Source organism: Eurosta solidaginis, chromosome 4 (assembly GCF_040869045.1).
Source record: "Eurosta solidaginis isolate ZX-2024a chromosome 4, ASM4086904v1, whole genome shotgun sequence".
Taxonomy (NCBI): domain Eukaryota; kingdom Metazoa; phylum Arthropoda; class Insecta; order Diptera; family Tephritidae; genus Eurosta; species Eurosta solidaginis.
The window spans coordinates 265,775,336-265,795,183 of NC_090322.1; the positions used below are offsets into that span (position 1 = coordinate 265,775,336).

Consider the following 19,848-nt stretch of genomic DNA (forward strand, 5'->3'; position numbering starts at 1 on the left):
CCCCCATTACTGATACTTAGCATAGACTTGACTTGACTTGGCGTAAACTTGGCAACTTAGCCACGATTATACTCCACTTGGCGCAAAAATCTGGCATCATAATCAGCGGTGAAATTTATTTTTAAATAAATGTCAATTTGTATGACAAAATGTCAAAATGAAATGGAAACAAACAAATGGCATCTCAAAATGTTAACGTCACTTAGAACTTACATAGAAAATCAAAATTCAACAGACTTCTAAGTCAAGTTAAGTTTTAAGTAATCAGTAACATGCAATGTTTATTTAACAGAACTGTGACAGTTCGCAATCGATAACGTACTACCATTTCTAACATTGTAAATTTTACCAAGTAGCGCAACTAACAGCTGATCGGTGAAAATTCGCCCAATCACACGCACAGTTCTCGACTCAGTTTCAAAACAAAACTTTAGATTATTTAATTCAAATTTTAAAGTGAGATAATCCTTACAAATTTATGTATGCAGAATATATATGGGGTTTTTGTTGTTATTAAAACAATAGTTTTATTTATATTAAAGCCTTTATCATTTTTTTTTTAACTTTGAAAAATCTCCGAACATCATTCCTTCATTATATGACATTCGACTGCCTAGTCCACTGCCTTCCACTCTATTCGCAACATAACCTCTACTTAAGCTGCCAAACTATATAGTAAACAATGATTTCTAATTTACATGAAGTGACAAAACGAAAACAAAAAACTAAATTACGGCTTTATTTGTTTTGATAGTTACGTGGCGATAGCAATGAAGCCCGCACCACGTAAAGTAAGCCATAATATAGAAATAAATTGTTATATATTATAGAACTTCCTATTTATGTATATAGTGGAATAATTCAGCGTTTGCTCATCAGTCAAAATTTGAGGTTAGTGAGGAAGCAGCTGCCGCTATAAACAATGATCAGGTAAAAGAAACTTCTGACAAAAAAACCTTGGGGAAAGAAGAAATAAAAAGGGCACGAAAGAGAAAGGCAGTGCTCTCAAAAGAAATATCAGCTCAAACGCTTGGCATAAACAATAGCTCCAACTGGATTGAAAGATTCGAACCTACAAAAACTGAAGATGTGGCTGTGCATCCAAAAAAACTGGCAGAACTACAAGACTGGTTTTTGCACTGTGAAGCTGTACGTAAACAGCACCCGGCCCAATTATGTCTAATTACTGGGCCATCAGGTTCTGGGAAGACTGCAGCTGTACGAGCTATTGCAGGCTCACTTAAGTATGAACTGAACGAGTGGATCAATCCCGTAGATCGTGAAACAATAAACACTTTGGGAGACCAACAAATCAATTACTCAGGATCACAATTAGAACTATTTAAGTCATTTTTATTTCGTTCATCGCGTTACAAATCGTTGATGGGAAGCCATAAGCGACTGGTATTAGTTGAAGATTTTCCTAATATGCTACTTTCCAACATTCAAGCCTTTGAAAATATTTTGGAGTAAGAATATTAACTTTTTTAATTGACTATTTTTGTGACATATTTTCAACTATTTGCAGAGACTATACAAAGTATGCAAAATCACCGCTAATATTTATAGTAACTGATACTAAAAGTCGATCGCTAAATATTAGTTATAATTTATTCACCGATCAAATAAAAACTAGATTTCATATTAATCATATTAGTTTCAACTCAATTGCGACGACACTCCTACAAAAAGCGTTGAAAAGATGTTGTAATGTAATGAAAGAACCTCAAATTGCGGACAATTATAGCGCCCCTTCCCAAGCTATTATAGATTCGATAGTATATGCAGCGCAAGGGGATATTCGCAATGCGATCATTAACTTGCACTTCGCTTCGCTAAGAGGTAAGTGACTTAAAAGACATAAGTATAAATCACTTCTACTTCTATATATTTAATAAAATCACTTCTACTTCTATATATTTAATAAAAATAGGCACTAATGCATTACCATTAGAGCGTGTGGAATCAGGCGAAAGTAAAAACAAATCTAAAAAGCATTTATCCACATTGAAAACGATTCGGCGCGATGAATCAGTAACTATGATGCATGCTTTAGGTCGTGTGTTTAATCCAAAACGTAATGTATACATAATATCAAAACAATAGTTTAGTCGCATCTTTAACGGGTTTCTCCATAGGCCTCCCTAATAACCATTTCACTCATACACCTGAAGACATTAGTGAAAGTTTTGATACAGAACCAAAACGATTTATTGATTTGTTGCATGCAAACTATCTACCACATTTTAGCGAAATTGAGCATATAATTGAAGCGATAAATTCCCTAAGTATAACGGATAATATTATTAATGAATATCGAGAAGAAGCATTGGCACCGATGGCGCTTAATATTGCTATACGCAGTATTATGGTCGCAAATGAGAAACCAGTTAGTGCCTGGATGCCGATACGAGCACCAAAACGTTGTCAAATGGATATAAATGACGTGCAACATTTACTACCAGGAATATCTATGAATTTATATGCTACAGATTATGCCAGCTATGTCAAGATCATTCGAGGCTCAAAAATACTTAAACATCAATAAAAAAATTATATATAAACATAAATTTATTCAGAACAGTAAGAATCTTATTTATTATAAATTTCTTAATTAAGTGATATTATTATGCAAAGATGTTGTAGACTGAATGCTTTGTTGTTTTTTTTTTTTTTTTTTATTTATATGTAATTATGCAAAAAGCGGACATACTTTCATTCATCTGTTTGTTTGCGATCTCGTGTCATTCGTAAAGATGGTTTGAAGTAAACACTTTTTTTCATGTACTACATTGTACAAAAAACACCATGGAAATCGGATTTAGTGGTTCAATACAAATCGAAGAGGTGCCCAACGATCGCAATAGTAAAAAAAATGTTTTTGATCTTTTGAAATCAAAAACAAATACATTTACCGGGTTTTTGTCTTCACTTAACGTCAAATAACGTGATGTGTTTTTCATATAAAGAAAATATATTACAGAAAACAATTCTTAAACAGATTGTTTAATAATCAGGCATACTTGCATACCGTGAATGTATTTTGATTTTTTAAGTTTTGTCAAAGTATTGTAATTTTTGTCGAAGCGAGTATTATTATGTTGAGGTATAAAAGCTTTAATAACTTAAATTTTAATAAAAAATTCCAGTTGTAGAAGCTGTAAAAACTTATTTTTAGCTTTTATTAATTTGGGTGCAAATTCCTAAATTGCAAAGAATATACTCTATTAAACTTATGTTCTACATGTTTCAATAACTTAAGGCGGTTTTACATAAACTCTTTGGTCGCTTCAAAGTAAAGAAAACGGCAAGGCGTTTCATTGTCATCTTAGAACACTTTCAATGCATTAAATACCTTTATGACGCCAAAGATTTCTTAAAAATAATGTTTTTAAAGTAATTCGCAGTTTGTAAGCGCATACATATTAGTTTTTGTAATCAACAGTGGAAAGAAGACGCATGAAAACATTAGTGAAAAGCAACCACATGTTACCCGTGCTCTTGCTTCTCTTTTGAGCTTTTCTTACAATGCTTTTCCTGTTTCTTTTCCTTTAAGGAAAATGTAATGCACTCTTGGGGCCTTATTATTTAACACGAAAGAAATTTCTTTTGAATCGAGTTACATACGGTCCCAGCACATTTCTATTCAAATAGTCAATCGTTTGGACGCTGCTAATTTATAACTAATTGTTTATAAAAGTATGTCTTAATGTTCCAGCACAATTATTATCACCGAAATATAAGTATGACACTGTGGAGACTAAATTAAATAAAAAAAGAATTTTCGACAAAAATACAATAGCACAGTTTACAGTTGGCTCGTTAAGTCGCTAGCGTGTTTTTTTTATAAAATTATCGAATAGCAATTTATATAAAGTACACATAAGAAAAAAATTATAACCGAATTAATGAACCAAGTGTGAATACCGCTTATATAAAATGCGGAGTATGCGATGTGAAGCTAAAAAAGCATATCTAAATTTAACAGAGATCATACAATTCCTATCAAAGAATAATATTACTATCACATAGAATATGCTAATATACATTATACATAATCACAGCATATAACAAAAAAAAAAAAAAAAAATGCTTTAATTCAGTTCTACAGCAGTTACACTATTAAGTTTGTATATATAATAATCTTAAATTATGTATGGTTCGCATTACGAATGTTATTTAAATAAATAAACCCTAGGCCAACTTAGCCGAAATGTGATTTAACGTCGTTGGGCTCCACGATCATAGAATAGCAAATAAGCTGGAACACTAAGCACTTCTTCTATTGAAACTTCACGCACAACTGTATCTGAAGTGTAAAACCAACTAGGAAATAAAAAGTTTATAAGCATTATGTGTGCAGTTTTGTTAAAATTTATTTGATATACTATACCGATGAGCATTCCTCAAAGCTCCACGTCTATAGGTTACAAAATGACCACTGCTTGCCTCGCCCGAGTGCACTACGACAGATAAGAGCCGGTAAAGATTCTTTGGAAACATTGTGCCAAATGCACTCATATACGAATCATTAACACTTCCGCCCAAACTATTCATAGGTAGACTAGATGAAAATAGTGACATTGTCGATCCCCATGGTGTACCGGCCTGTATGTTGGAAAATGCAATAAATTAGAAAAAGTATATGCAAACAAATAATGTACAGGTTTTTAAAAAGTCATATGAAATAGCCGCATGTACTTACTTGACTATTCAAATGTGGTTGTACAAAACTGTATGGTGCCATTGATAAACTCTCTGGAAAATGTACATAATCTTGCCGTTTGCAAATCTGACCAGTCGGTAACCATACTGTACGAGCAATATGTATACATAGACAAGCTGGCAGTTTGGCAAATGTTAGCGATTTTGTATGATTTGTTGCTTCGTTGCAGGATTCACATTTTACGTCACTAAGCTCCTCAGATGTTATATATTCACTTAATAAATGTCCTAAGCTAAGACCGGACCGACGTTGTGCTGGCAAATTTAGCGTTATGCTGTCAAATTTATCATAACGTACTGTGGACTAGAAAAAAATGTCAATTTTGCCTAAAAATATTCTAGCTATTTCAATAAGTACCTTGAACCCGCAAGCGTTACAAACAATTTGTGTGCCCAAAGCACCTTGAAAAGGTATTGCTACTTGAGCAGGCATTTGATCTGACCAAATCTGAAATGAAATTTTTTATTTAAATATGTAATGTTCTATGTTTCTTTGATTAACAATATACAAAACACTGGAATAGCAAACGTACAGATACTCGTCCCGGACCGCGACTTAAACGTTCCAACGAACGGCATGATGTAGATACCCTTTTATTTAGACCTTCGTGGTAATTATTTCTCGTGACATGTGCTGTGCGAGGCCGACTAGCACGTTCTCCTAAAACTGGAGATGATAACGGATCAAAGTCCATCATATCAGTTGGCGATGTAGCAGTTACACAACCACCCATTTCGCGTTCGCATACTGACGAGGGTGAATCGGGTGTATGCGCTTCCGAACGTACAAGTCGTGTTAAGCTAGTCGATTCATCATAATCAGCATTCAAGAAATCAGACATCATAGCACTTGATGGTCTTTCGGGTTGTTGCTTTCCATTACCACCACCCACTATAGTTGGCAGCGCATCTGAAAGGCAACCAACCTTTTTAGGTCTTAGCGCTTCTTCTTCCAGCGATGATAGCATGACATGAAATAACTCATGTGCGTCGTGCTCCTCTTGCGGTATGGCCCATCCTAAAGCATGTAATGCCCGCAAAACTGCACCTGGGGAATATGGATCACCACGCAAGGTAGAGTGTGTACCATTAACCACTTCCAGTGTATTTAATAAGGATGTTATTAGACTCTTTCGATCGGAGTTCACATTATTATGTAACTGCAGCCAAGCAATGAATTGGGGACAAGCAGCAAGTGCTTGTAGTAACGTATTTAGGAAGCATGTTTGCCCAAAGTTGTGCAATCCAGCAATTTGTCCTCGTCGTTGTCGTAAACGTGAAGAACCTATACATATATTTATTCATGAAAAGTGGTCGGAAATAAAGTTTGAAAGCTTTCTATGAATGTCAATATACATAATTACAACAAATACCTGATGGACCCCAAAAAACAAACGCTCCAACAACAGCTGCGACCGTTACACCTGCAGCCATTAAAATCTTCTCACCTTCCATTGTTTAGTTTTACGAAATCTCTAGCTTTATTTATATTTTTAATATTTTTTTCACATATTTTTTCTCGATATCTGACTCTTTTAACTTTGGGCTTGCCCAAGATGTATATTAAATTTAAATATCAGAGGTTGGCATCACTGGAAACAGCTGATTATCCTGGTGGTGCAATGGTACATGAACCAGATACGAATAGATATTTAACATGCAAATCCAACATCAATGTGAACCATATGGGATCACATTGTTGTAGCATTTGCATGTTAAATCTCTATCCGTATCATGGTTCAACCAAAGCGTTTGGTTCAACTTTATGGTTTGCTTATCTGTAACTACAAAATATGTCTGTTCAAATTGTCAAAATCAGTGTATTGGGGTTGGTGCGAATTGTATGGAATGGAAACATAAAACTTAGCAGTTTTGTATGTGTAAGAAAATGTTGCCAATGTGTTGGTTTCATTTTGAGTGTGCCATCTTCTTTTGACAATCCCATCGGCCATGCAATGAAATAAATAAAATCAGCTAATGAGATGAGCCAATCACCCTGCAAAAATTGTTGGATTACGTGTTCCATTTTCTTCATGTTGGAGTACTCTAACCATTGTGAATGATGACAAAGTGTGATCTCTTATCTGTCAACTGCCTGACAGGCTGTTCAATATGGCTACTTTTCAGCGTTTTGACAGGCTGTTCAATATGGCGGCGCCTATCTTCAGCGGGTGATAGAAAGAGATACAGAATGAGACAGCGATAGTCAAATACGAATCAGGTGATCCAATCACTTTGGAATTTTGACGTCTATGCAGAAGAGATCACACTTTGTCATCATTCACAATGACTTTAACAATACTCCTTTGCAATGCGTTTGCGGACCACCATCAGCCGATCATTACTCGTTTTTTAACGACAGTGATCACGACACGATGACGATCGAACAGAGTTGCCAAAAGTAAAATATTGCATGCAAATAACTAATAATAAAATTTTACTTTGGCAACTCTGATAAAATGCAACAGCGCACTGGTTTTATGTATACATATTATATTAGTTTCTTTATTCGCGTATGCGTATGCGTATTATATTAGTTTCTTTATTCACACAAATGCTAAATAACAAAAGAATATTCGTAGTATAAAATATAAAAGTTGTATTGCCCCTTTTCATTTACTTTCATATTAAATTCACTTAGATAATTCTTTCCGACACAATTTCTCTTTAGTACTTTGGCATATGATCCTCTGTGGGTGCTCCATGGAGTACTACAATGAAAGTACTTTGGAAGGTACTCTCACGTATGTACTCTATGGAATACTCACAAAAAAGCGAGAGTGGGATCACCTACTCCTCTCCTAGGACATCGCAATGTTAATTGGAGCACATTTTTTGTATGAATACAGATTATATTTGGAGCAGTCCTATACCCCCAAAGGAGTATTCCTTACATTATTTATAGAGTACTCGGGTTTTTGAAGGGCATATAAATGAACCATGATCCGTATATGGTTCATGTACCATTGGAACATGGTGTATATAAATCAGAGATTCCCAACACAGCTAACCAGTAAAGGGTCCATTACTGATACTTATACACCAATTACACGGCTCAAGTATCCTTCTGCCAATTACCAATTTGCACAAGTATTTGAAAGGTGTGTGCACTGGTTGCGCTATTTGCGCAGAGAACTGCGCTAAAATCAAAACGATTTTAATATTTACGCATGTCTGCAAATATTGCACATGCTTTTTTCTTCGTGTGTGGCGAATCTTACACAGTTTACCTGTGGTTCCTGATAATATAACATCAGAAATTATTGCTTAAAAATGTTAATATCGAAGGCGTAAGGACCATCTCTAGCTTGTAACAGGAATTCACACAAATTCAATAATACATAATAATTTTTATGCAATTAGAACACATGTTTCATTTGTTGCGCTAGTTGAAAAATGAATATTGCGCAGTGCTGCAATGAGTTGAGTTGGTCTTGCAATTAAAATATATATTTTATAAATACAATGGAAAATAAACGCTTCTGGTGCGAGTTTTTCGACTTATACCGTGAATTACCAGCACTGTGGAAAGTAAATAGTAATTTTTTATACAATTAGTGCCTTTTTTATACAATTAAAACACATGTTTCATTTGTTGCGCTGCTTTAAAAATGAATATTGCGCAGTGTTTTTGAGCCGTGTATGTCAAAATTATCATTTGCACAAATCCCGTCGTTTTATATTTGCGCATGACTTTTGTGTCAAGTATGGGCCGTCTTAGCATAGACTTGACTTGACTTGGCGTAAAGCATATATGACACTACTTTATTTTTGCTTGGATTCCAAGCTAAAAAAACTGACGAAACTTTATCGGAACTTCAAAACACAACAACAATTTCTATCATGAAAAAGCGAGACCACTATTCCCCAAAAATTAGTGAGTTTGACATGTTTTTGTTTATGTTTTACATTTTATTTTTACATTAACACTTTTAACAATAAAAACAATGCAAATAACACGCGAAAATTATTTCGGTCTCTAATGGTTCACTTTTTTCACAAGAAAGTTGATTTTAATTGTGCTTTTATGCACTAAATTTTCAAACTAAAAACAAAATTTTAATGTGTCAGAAAAAAATAATGAAAAAGCGACCGAATGTCAAAAAAACCTATCGAAATACAAACTGGATCGTTTGTTTTTAATGAACTAGATTGTATTTTCCTTGTATTTCGTTAGTTTTTTGGAATATAGTTTACACACTTACACCAGTACTGAAGCCGTATTAGGAGGGAGTGCGACAAAAAATTGAAGATAAAATACAAGAAAAAGTACACGAAAATAAAGTAGTGTCAAAGAGGATAAATACAATAAGAGCCGTCACTCGTTATTTTGTGGCGAGTATCTCGCTGGAAATTGAAAAAATTGATGCCGAATGTTTTCTGAGAGGGACATTTTTAATTGTCTCGCATTTATCCATGCCGTATAGGCCCCTTGTGCAACTGTGATTTTTGGAAAGAGAATTAAATAAATGAATTAAATACAGTCGAAAAATAAACACAAATACCCCACGTAAATGTATAGAAGACATTTATAAACATCTCGCCAAAAAAAAAGTAGCGACTACCTCTCAGTATACATCGAGTAAATGCCAAAAAAATAACGGGTGACGGCTCTTATTGTATTTATCCTCTTTGGTAGTGTAAACGGCGGAAAACACAATCAAAAAGACAAGCATCTGGCAACAATATGCAAGCAATAACTGAGCTTTTGTCAGATTAAGAACAGAGCTCTTGTATTTACATAGGCGTAATGCTGATCGTTTTTCTGTAAAATTTTGACAGCTTCGTTTTTCCAATGTTTTTGTGAAAAGGACAAAGATTTTGTGTAAATTAGCAAACGGAAGAAGTGTTATGGAAATTTTCTATTAAAAAATTTTACATTAGCGAAAATCAAAGATTTGGTAATTTTTTGCAAGAGTGATTTTTTTTGACCGTGACATCCCAGAAAATGGTGAGTAACATGCGTTATCAGCCCGTCCTTTTTTGTATGAAGTAATGTCCCACCCAAAATCAACTCGGCTAGTATGTACACTGTTATATTCTAACTACTTTAGACTTGTACTTTGTAACCAATGGATTTTCTTTCAGTCTTCCTCTTTGTCTGTGGTAGAGGCACTTCTTCAGGAATTTCACCAACCTGCTACGCATAACGCACGCAAACGTGAAATTGAATCTGAATTAATTGCATTTAGAGGACAACAAAGTGCATGGCAATTAAGTCTGCAAGTGGCTGCTTCAATTGAGGCAAATCAATATCTTTGGTTCTTTGGCACATCAACATTAGAACTTTGGATTTCTCGTCGCTGGAATCATTTGACTGCTAACGATAGAATATTATTGCGTGAAACATTATGGAATACATACGCAAATTTATCAGTGGCCAATGTTCCGCGCAGACAACGTGATACATTCGCACAATTAATTGCACTGATTGGAAAACGTGAATTTCCTGAAGATCATCCCAATTACATAGTTCACTGTTTAGAATTGGTTCGCTCACAAAAATTTGTATTGGGGATAACATTGCTACGCATTACATCAGAGGAGGTTGTTAATAATCGTGACTGCGTAACAACGGAACGGCAGAATTATTTTCATTCTTGGTAAGGCATTCAACAAAAAAAAAAAGTAAAATACACAAATTTTCAATTCCCTCTGCATGGAAAGTCTTTGTTGAATAAATGCTTATTAGCAAGGCCACCCATATGATAATCTGCAATAATAACCAGAAGTAATTTACTTTCGGTAATGTCGAATATTGGGGCTTTGCACATATCCACTTACCCACATTAATTAGCTTGATGGATGCATGAAAATAGCATATTTTTGGGCGTAATTACATGTTGAATTTTAGCGCTTAACGAGCCTACCAACTTTTAAATTACTCAATCAAGTTTTCTAAGGATCCCCATTAACATTTACAATTCACGTAATCCAATTGCATCGATGCACTTGGTTTGGGTCTCACCTTTTGTCTGGCTAACTTTAGAATGTGCTATGATTTAAACGGTATCGCCCACCGCCATTTAAACCGACTATTTCATATATATACAGATACATATGTATAAGAATAATATATTATGCCCAATATCAATACGCGTTGTATTGAGATTTAGCTTGGAAGCATAATTTAAAAAAACATCAAATGTGTACCTTAGCTTTGTTTAGATCTAGGCTCTAATATGTATGTAGTGTGTCTGTTTGTATATGTTTAATGTAAATTCGTTTGATGTTTAGCATATCCATGTGTATACCCGAAATATTGGACCTACTCACTAAATACTTACTAATCGCGGTTTGCCATATCAACAATAAAGACATTCATACCTTACCCAATACATTTGTGGATTATTCCTTAACTACATCGCTGCCAAATGACAATCAACTCAGGTATGTTGTCTTCAATTTAAATTTTTGTTATAGAAATTTTGTAACTGTCTTTTATGTGCGTACATATATGATACAAGCAACCTAACTCTATCTTTTTCGTATGCAGATCCTCACTCTTAGAGTTACTTTCATGTGTGCAACATCTCGTTTCATGGACTCGAACTGAGTTGATATCAGAATATTTTCTTATGAGCATCTTAGACTTAGCACAATGGCGTGCATCACAGCCTGAAACTTCATTGGCAGCATTATCTGTGTTAAATGAGCTAATGTATCTGCAAAAGCCACTACCTCATGCTTTAACTATGATGACAGGCGTAAACGGCCTTTTGGAGCAACATAATACAACCAAGCAACAAAGTGAGATGTATGCTGACAAGTTTAGGGAACTTCTACGCCTCTATACCGATCGCTATTGGTCGAAAATGGTACAACAAAATGATTTATTAGAATCATTTGTTAAATCGCTTTATTGTTGTACAATCTCAAGTAAGTACGATGTAGTACCAGTAAATATTATATCTGTTTTTATTGAAACTATGTGTAAACTGTATTCATTTCATAGAAAATGGTGCGCTTGATTTCACGGAGAAACTGGAAATATGGACGCCCATTGTAAAGGGACTTGTGCTAAGCTCAAAACAAAGTCGTTACAATGATATATTGTATCAACTTGTTGTGGAGATAATGCGTCGTATACTTTTTGAATTTAATAAATCGGAGTTAGAGCTATTGGACAATGAGTTGGTGGAAGAAAATGTATGTACATATGAAACACAATGCAAACTCGTTATATTATTTTACAAAGACGAATATTTCTCAATCGTCTGTACACAAGTGATAATTTATTCCTGTCAAATTTCCATTTTCCTGCTAATGAGGATCTATACACAGTTATAGCGTTTTCGTTTCTGGAATAAATGTTACCCTCATGTTGCATTCTCAAACTTTAACTTTTGAACTAGGTATCCAGGCGCACTGCGAACTCGTTTCCTGATTTGGTGGGAAATATTTTTTGAAAGGAACCGAAACTTACGAGAGAGCTGAGAGAAATCAAGAGGGCGACATTATTTTCAGAAAAAAAAACGCCTTAGGTGTGAATTTTAAAATGTATACCTTTATTTCACCTAAATTATACGAGAAAGAGGAGTACATCTAAAACTCACACTAACTGAATCTTGTCTAAGAAATTTTTTCGTTATACTTAGTTATGTAACTGTATGTACCTTATTTCTTTTTAAAACATCTTTACTTTCTATTTTATAGACACAAACTGAGTGGCAACAATTTTTATCACAATGCATTGAATGTGTTGCGCTTGTAGCGGAATCGAGGCCTAATGCTGTTTTCACACAAGTTTCCGCCCATTGGGCACGCCCACATGTCTATCTATTGTCTTTGGAAAGTGATCTCGATAATGGTAAATTGTATGATTTGGGTAAAAAATTAAAATGTCAAGCCTTCAATGAATATCTGCGTGATTTGTCAACGGTATGCCAGGCCGTAGTACGTTTATCACCTTTATTGAATGCGAACTCAACCGAAGTAGGTGCAGAAGTAACCAGTCATTTGAAGCTACTCACTGAAAACCTATTGGCATTGCTCAAGTTCTTTACTAGCAATAAAATTTCAACATTAAACCTTGATAAATCGACATTTCAGACTGATTTTGATTACTTGTAAGTATTAAATGCAAGTAAATAAGATAAATTTTAAGACATTTTTAGATGACATAATAGAAGTTGACAAGAGCGAGTAGACTTGAGGGCTCAAAGCAAAACCATGTTTAAAATATATTGTAGGTGTTGTTGTAGACATAAAGGGTGTTTTTGTATGTCTAAAACTCGTACATCACATCATTAAATCTTTTGCGGTACTCGCGTCGCTTACGCGCAGAGGCCCATAAATATTAATCATATTAAGACGTTGGAAGAAACATGAACATATTATTAAAATACAGCTTTAAAATAATGAAATTCTCCTTAGCTGAGCTTGAAGTTTCACAAACTAAATGAAATAAAGTTTTATCCAGACCTGTTAAATAATGATTACTAATGGTAATGATTAGCCGTTCCATTGATTATTTTCTTTAAACGCCATTTAATGATTACTTGCCATTATTTTCTATTTTTAATGATTAATTTTCAATTGATTAAAGAAATCATGATTTTTTACGATTATTGAAAAAAAAACCGGAAATAATCAAAAGTAATCAAAAATCAGAAAAAAATCAAAAATAATCAAAAGTAATGATTATTTTTGATTTTTTTTTTTGGATTTTTTTTAATTTTTTTTGATTATTTTTCCGCTTTGTTGAAAGAAAAATTCTCGTTTGTTGCATACACGGGATAATTTCTACATACCAGTACATTTTAGGATGGAATAGTAAATCGTAAGCGCTTATCGAGGCAAATGTATATATATATATATATACAACATATAGGGCGAATAGCAGGGACGGAAAATAATAATTTTTTTTTTTCGGAGTCGAAAAAGTCCTGGTCAAAAAATTGTCCTAGGTGAAAATGTTTCGAGTTCCCAGGTATCCCTATAGCAATATCATGTCGAATCATGCATCCTTTTTGTTTTTCGAACTTTTTGAAAAAGTTATAGCATTTTGAAAAAAACACCTTTTTTCAAAAATTGACCGTTTGGGATCATTTTTTTTTTTAATATGTTTTTAAATGTACTTTTCGGAAAAATTACAAAAAAAATTTTAAAGTTTTTTTTTTTCAATTAAATAAAAAAAAAATAATTCTCGGCCCACTCCGGGATTAGTGGGGATGATTGCAGAATTGATTGAAGTTTTTTATGAGAAAAAAAGGGCGAAATTCGAAAAATTTCGAAAAACTGAAAAATTACAAAAAAAAACCTTAAAAATTTTTTTGAATTTTTTCCGAAAAGTGCAATTAAAAACAAATTTAAAAAAAAAAGATCCCGAAAGTCAATTTTTGAAAAAGTTATAGCATTTTGAAAACAAAAACGGTGTTTTTTAAAAATTCATAACTTTTTTTTGAGTTGGATGAAAAAATTTGAAAAACTTCTGAAAAACGTCTTTCGTAAGCTAGAAAAAGAAGAAAAACTTTCAGCCAATTCTAAAGGGGTCGGGTTCAAAATTGGTCGAAATGGGATGGAATACCCCATATATATTCCTGGAAAATATCCAACCATGTCGAAAAAAATAATGTGTGATAGGCAAAGAAATGTGTTTGGAATTTCCATTGTTATTACTAAAAATATGGCTCACTTTGCAAACCATAAAATTTTATAGATTCTAGACGTAATCATAAGGAATTAAAAAACAAGTTGCAACCTAATGTACATAGACATATGTTAATAAGTTTTGTTACGGTCTGCTGCTACGGTCTACGGTTACGGTCCACTTGGGAGCGTGTCCGCGCGAACACACCTAGTGATGGGGCGAAAGATGCGATAAAAAGTATCGAAAAAAACAAGGAAAAAGACAGACGGGCGACCACTAGCGAAAATTGCCATGAGTTTCCGGCAAGAAAAAAAGAGGAAGGGTGGAAAATTGCGTGAGCGAAATTTTGGCGGCCCTACAATTATACAAATGGGAATATATAACATCTAGGGGCATAACTTCAGCAGCAAAGGCGTCAAGCTCCGCTAATACACTGCTTTAGTAACCTCATTGCTCACTTCGCATCCTCAACGATATTCAACTATACTGCTTTGGTAACCTTATTGCTCACTGCGCATCCCCAACGATACTCAACTAATCACAAAACATCCTCGCCGGCTGTGCGCGTAAGCAGGTAATTGTCCAGAAACTAGGAAAGAGTCGATAGCGCAAATCACCGAAACCGTTCTTTCCGACAAATCTCGTTTCTACGCGTCTATTTTGGGTGGTAATAAACCTTGCACCGGTTGTGTTGTGTGGACACAAGATCCAGTTGAAGTAGGCCGGCGTTCGCAGTCACACCTAGTGAGATAAACCCCTTCCTCTACGTTTACGAAGAACACTACCACCTGCGGAAAAGCGTCCGACACCACCTCCGCCTCCAGGGCCAGCAGTACGCTGCTGCGTAATGCAATCAACGTCAAAATAGCCAAGTCCTCCGGCTCGTGAAGGGTAGCACAAAGCTTTATCGCCACCTGGTTCACTCGGTTACCTCGACCCAAAGCGCCAACCACCACCAACGGCGCCTACTATTATCACTGGCATCACCATCGGTAGTACCTCCCCCAACCCCTTCATTAGCGCCAACCACGAGCGCAACAACCACAAAACGTACCGCCACCACCTGTTGCAGCAGGGTCGCGAACATAGGCCTGCGGCCACTAATGTTAACACCTACAACAAGCGGTACCACCGACAACAATACTAGCCGCAACCTTATCCGCTACGACCATAATGGCTACAACAATACTAGCCGCAACCCTATCAGCTACGACCATACCGGCTACAACAATACTAGCCGCAACCTTATCAGCTACGACCATACGGGCTACAATAATACCAGCTACAATAACAGTCACAGGGCAGCGAACATAGGCCTGCGGCCATCCCAATTGCCACAACGAATATCAGCGGTTAAAGCGGTGAGTTCGTTCCAATACTGAACTAAATATATGTACGTATTTGTAGCCTCAACCTTGTTCTTTAAATTTTTTTTTGACTCTACAACAACATATATTATTAATATACAAACATATTCAAACTCAAGGCTATCACCCTAGTATAGAATCCTAACACGTAATACATACATACATGCATATACCTAAGTTAAGGAGAGCAAGCTGCATCCACTTGTAGTAAAGTTAACTTATTATACCATGCAAAAAAAAAAAAGTAGACGTAACGTTAAGTTAAGTAAAGAGGTTTAATTAACTTAGAAGCAAAAAAAAAAAATATCGTAATGGTTATAGGTAGGCAATTTGTACTGCCTGTGAAACGAAAAAAAGTTTCAGGTATTAAAATTTGCTTTGCGTTACAGTAAAATTTTACTATTACTTTTTAATTAATGCAATTGTTGCGGATATGTTTTTGGAATGAGCAAAAGGTATTGATATTGTTTCGGTAAGGAATAAAGTTTTATTGGTAATTCAAATTCAATTGCATTATCAGATAATTTACATTATCAACAAAAAATATACTATTTTCTATAATCTTTATCAGTAAACTGTTAAATTTAGTGATAATGTAAATTAAAGTACATGCAAATTTTTATTGCTTACTGCCATCTTACTAACTGCAGCATGCCCGTGTAAATTGTGAATAATTAATATGGCATCTACTTTATTGCTTTTTTCATTATCAACCTCAACTCAAGAAGTGAATGCATTGTCGAGCTTAACTTACAAATCATAAAATTTGCAGTGGAACTTAAATTGCTTCATTCTACATGAATATATGTCAGAAATAAATTTATACATATTAAAGTAATATTATTATATACATGCATGAAACATTTCAAATCTGAATTATTTTCTTTGTTCTTCCATTTTATTATTTTACATTTTTTTTTTTAGACTTAGTTGAACTAAAAACAAAACAATACCAGCACTGACTGGTAAATGCAAAACAGTTTACGTTTTACCTGAACATGTAAAACGATGTCGTTAGTTTTACTATAAATTTAAAACTTCACGTTTTACCTGAACATGTAAAACGATTCGTTAATTTTACCATAAATTTAAAAGTTCACGTTTTACCTGAACATGTAAAACGATGTCGTCAATTTTTCTATGAATTTAAAAGTCCACGTTTTACCTGAACATGTAAAACGATTCCGTTAATTTTCCTATAAATTTAAAAGCTTACGTTTTACTTGAATATGTGAAACAAATTCTTCGAGGAGTATGATTTACCCCAAATTTAGTCTTAGTTGCGTTTATAACAATTTTCTTAGTACATATTATATATTAGTGTCATTATACTATGCGTTATACCGAATTGATATTTTGTTAAACTCAAAAATAAACTACAACAACATATTAATTTTGTAAGGGGCCCCAATTACCGGAATTTGTATCCAAACTTTATAGCCCTAAAATAGGTTTGTGAATGAAAAGAAAAAGGGCATTTAACCAAATTTTTACTTTGTATGTAATATATCTACTATTCATAAGCACATTTATTTACAATTTTTTTTTCTCACACCAAGCGCTTATAACCCTTGTCAAGAAAAAAAAGGGGGTGACATAAATATAGGTATAGCTTGAAATATTTCTTTTATGCATATATACGATAGTAATAATGAAATCAAAATAAACTTGTAAATAATATGGGAATGCTGGCGTCGCCATTTATTTAGAAGGCACGCAGGGTTACCAGGTAAGGGGCCACCGAAATTTAGGTGCGTGGGTGGCCATGGTTTTTGAGGGTGGGATATGCACCGGGCGTCGCAACAACACCCGCGGCGCCCCCAAGTTATATTCGCCCTTTTCCCTTTCTTTTACTTTTCAGCTTTTTTTTTGTTCTTTTGAATTTCAGCTTTAGTAACCGGCCGTGTCCGGTTCGGTAATTTTTTTTTTTGCGTTTAATTTTTTTTTTTGAAGTTTAAATTTTTTGAATGTTAACGGTCTGTCCGTGACATCCGGTTCGGCCGGATGTTGTTTTATTTTGAATTATAAGCGTTTTGAGTCGTCTCTGCGCTTCTGTCAGTTTATTTGAAATTTGACAGCTGCTAGTTTGATAGGCATGATATGACTTTTCTGTTTATGGCGCAGGAACAGTAAGGTTGGCAAGGACCTCCCCCAAAAAAGCTTGATTTTTCTATTCAAAAAAATAATATTTAGGAAAGGTTTTGTTTGTATGTATTTAAGGAAATCAACGTGTTGGCCATTTCGGAAAGATCCGTGGTTTTTGCCTCAAGATCTCGCAGACCGTTCGAAAATTATCAGGAGTAGCTCCTTGCGGAGGGATTGTCCGTCGTTCACTTACTCCAGAGAGGCTTCGAACCTAACCCCGGTCTTTGGAATTGGTACTGCTGCGTCTGCTGAAAAGAAATAGAGATACATAAAATAGCCACACTTTTGTCTGCATATCTCTTGCAAAGCGTAGTTTCACCTAGGGTTAACTCCTAATAATCGTCGCGAATACAATTTCTTTAAATCATTTATGGCTCCTTGGCGGTCACGCACAAAGGCGACTTACGGTTGCTATTAATGGTCTATTAATACTCATGACTCTCGTAGCACAGGGCGTCTCTAGTGTTTTCGGCTGTTTTTAAGAACTACAATTCCCGATGTGCTAGTCGCTACCACGCCTCCTGACCCTCACACCATATGCCAGTGCAGAAGCTATAGGACTGCGACTTCGAACTCATACCTTTGTCGACTTCACTTTCCCAGACGCTCTAGGTGTAGCCCCGAAGACTTTCCAACGGATGCTTTTGTCGCGCTATGCTGCCGAGCTACACCAGAGAAACGTCATGAAACGTTAGGGAGCGACTATTCGGCCAAGGATGCCGCCTTCGAAATCATAAGCAATCTAAGTGGAAGTCATTGCGTAATGGGTGAAAATCGTATAATCCTCGGCGCATCTGCATGATTAAAATTTTACAAGGACCCTGGACAAAATTTTTAAAATGTAGACCAAAGTTTGCAGATGTTTGTGTTCACAACATCGATTTCAATAGTCTTCCTTAAATCAAAACGATATTTTAAAATGATAGTCTTCCTTAAATCAAAACGATATTTTAAAATGAGAGTCGACCGATTTTAAGTTGAAAATGTTTACTGCTTTTTTCCGGCCTTATGATATAACACCTCATTATGGATGACCGCGCAGCTGCAGTTTTCAGACTAGTTCGAATGTCCACTACTTTAGGGTAGTAGCACACTCGGTCATTAGTTCGACTGTCTTCGGAAAGATTTTGCTTCATCACTTTGAGTGTTCTTGCGAAGGACAGAGCCTCACCTGGTAAATATATGTGCCTACGTATTCACATTTGTAAAAGGAGCCGTAACGTGTATTTGATATTTAAACTTGGTTGATAGGCTGTAATCAATGTAATTCACTTCAAAAGACTAGTTTTGGATAGGACCGCCAACTTTAGGAAATGTCAAACCGGGAGTCTTGGGTGTTGAAAGATGAAGTGTGAAAATCAAAATTAAAATTTCAGACGCTATTGTGTAATTTCGCAAATAAACAACAGATGTTTGAATATAAGTCCAAGCGATTTTTCAAACCCTTCTCATAAATACATATATCCTCAACTTAAGTTTGAGGTAAGAATCATTTCAATTTATGCCCCTAGAACCTGCTAAAGGATTTTGCATCACTGATTTCGATTATTCTTTCAGCCAATCGCAATATAATATTAAAAAAAAAAAATCGGCACTTTTTTTGGGTATTTTGGTTTTTTTACAACTTGAGGATTTGAAAACAATTTGAAATGCATTGGGTCATTTTATTTGAATTCATTGTTCATTATTAGTTTTTTGAAAAAATATGCAAAGTGAGCATATAAATTTATTATATAACTTTTCTTTTAGTGTTTTGTTTTAATAACTTGGTGAATTGGGTGATGGAAAGTCCGTGTTAAGCAGACATCGAAAACGCCTGTTTTTGTAAATAACTTTTGAACTTTTAGAACGAGTTAAATTTCGCAATTAGTTTCTTATAACTGGCAGTTATGCGCATCCGTTGATACCACTTTCGACCATATCCGACCAATTTTCGACATGAACAATAAATGGCATAAACAGTCTTAAACGAGTAGAAAATATAGTAACGCGCCGGGATTCAAGGGGTTGTGTAGGGTA

The 19,848-nt window shown here is 34.9% G+C and overlaps 3 protein-coding genes across 4 annotated transcripts in view; 2 read left to right on the plus strand and 1 right to left on the minus strand.

The window, feature by feature from the left end:
- Positions 1-598: 598 nt before the first annotated feature.
- Positions 599-4,354, plus strand: Rad17 (Rad17 checkpoint clamp loader component). The gene is made up of 5 exons (XM_067785917.1): positions 599-791; positions 853-1,469; positions 1,529-1,842; positions 1,934-2,077; positions 2,139-4,354. The coding sequence occupies exons 1-5, from the start codon at positions 771-773 to the stop codon at positions 2,546-2,548; spliced, it is 1,506 nt and encodes a 501-aa protein (XP_067642018.1). The 5' UTR covers positions 599-770; the 3' UTR covers positions 2,549-4,354.
- Usp30 (ubiquitin specific protease 30) lies at positions 2,554-6,547 on the minus strand. Its single transcript, XM_067785915.1, has 6 exons — positions 6,099-6,547; positions 5,259-6,010; positions 5,084-5,173; positions 4,706-5,029; positions 4,394-4,608; positions 2,554-4,326 (listed from the first exon to the last, which is right to left on the minus strand). Exons 1-6 carry the CDS (start codon positions 6,178-6,180, stop codon positions 4,221-4,223), a joined length of 1,569 nt encoding a protein of 522 aa, XP_067642016.1. The 5' UTR covers positions 6,181-6,547; the 3' UTR covers positions 2,554-4,220.
- Positions 6,548-9,441: 2,894 nt separating this feature from the next.
- Positions 9,442-19,848, plus strand: part of ebo (ellipsoid body open) — a 40,407-nt gene continuing 30,000 nt past the window's right edge. For both annotated transcript variants that reach the window (XM_067785918.1, XM_067785919.1), the window contains exons 1-6: positions 9,442-9,676; positions 9,814-10,328; positions 10,963-11,115; positions 11,222-11,604; positions 11,681-11,874; positions 12,382-12,794. In XM_067785918.1, the coding sequence (XP_067642019.1) occupies positions 9,674-9,676; positions 9,814-10,328; positions 10,963-11,115; positions 11,222-11,604; positions 11,681-11,874; positions 12,382-12,794 (1,661 nt within the window). In that variant the 5' untranslated portion in view covers positions 9,442-9,673. The remainder of the gene's footprint in view (positions 9,677-9,813; positions 10,329-10,962; positions 11,116-11,221; positions 11,605-11,680; positions 11,875-12,381; positions 12,795-19,848) is intronic.

Bases quoted from the DNA above. Each gene is read 5' to 3' on its own strand.
- Rad17 (XM_067785917.1), top strand. From the start codon at position 771: ATGAAGCCCGCACCACGTAAA. The intron at 792-852 runs GTAAGCCATAAT...TTATGTATATAG, and splicing joins TGAAGCCCGCACCACGTAAA to TGGAATAATTCAGCGTTTGC. The intron at 1,843-1,933 runs GTAAGTGACTTA...TAATAAAAATAG, and splicing joins GCACTTCGCTTCGCTAAGAG to GCACTAATGCATTACCATTA.
- Usp30 (XM_067785915.1), bottom strand. From the start codon at position 6,180: ATGGAAGGTGAGAAGATTTTAATGGCTGCAGGTGTAACGGTCGCAGCT. The intron at 5,174-5,258 runs GTACGTTTGCTA...ATTTCATTTCAG, and splicing joins GCGGTCCGGGACGAGTATCT to ATTTGGTCAGATCAAATGCC. The intron at 5,030-5,083 runs GTACTTATTGAA...ATTTTTTTCTAG, and splicing joins GTAACGCTTGCGGGTTCAAG to TCCACAGTACGTTATGATAA.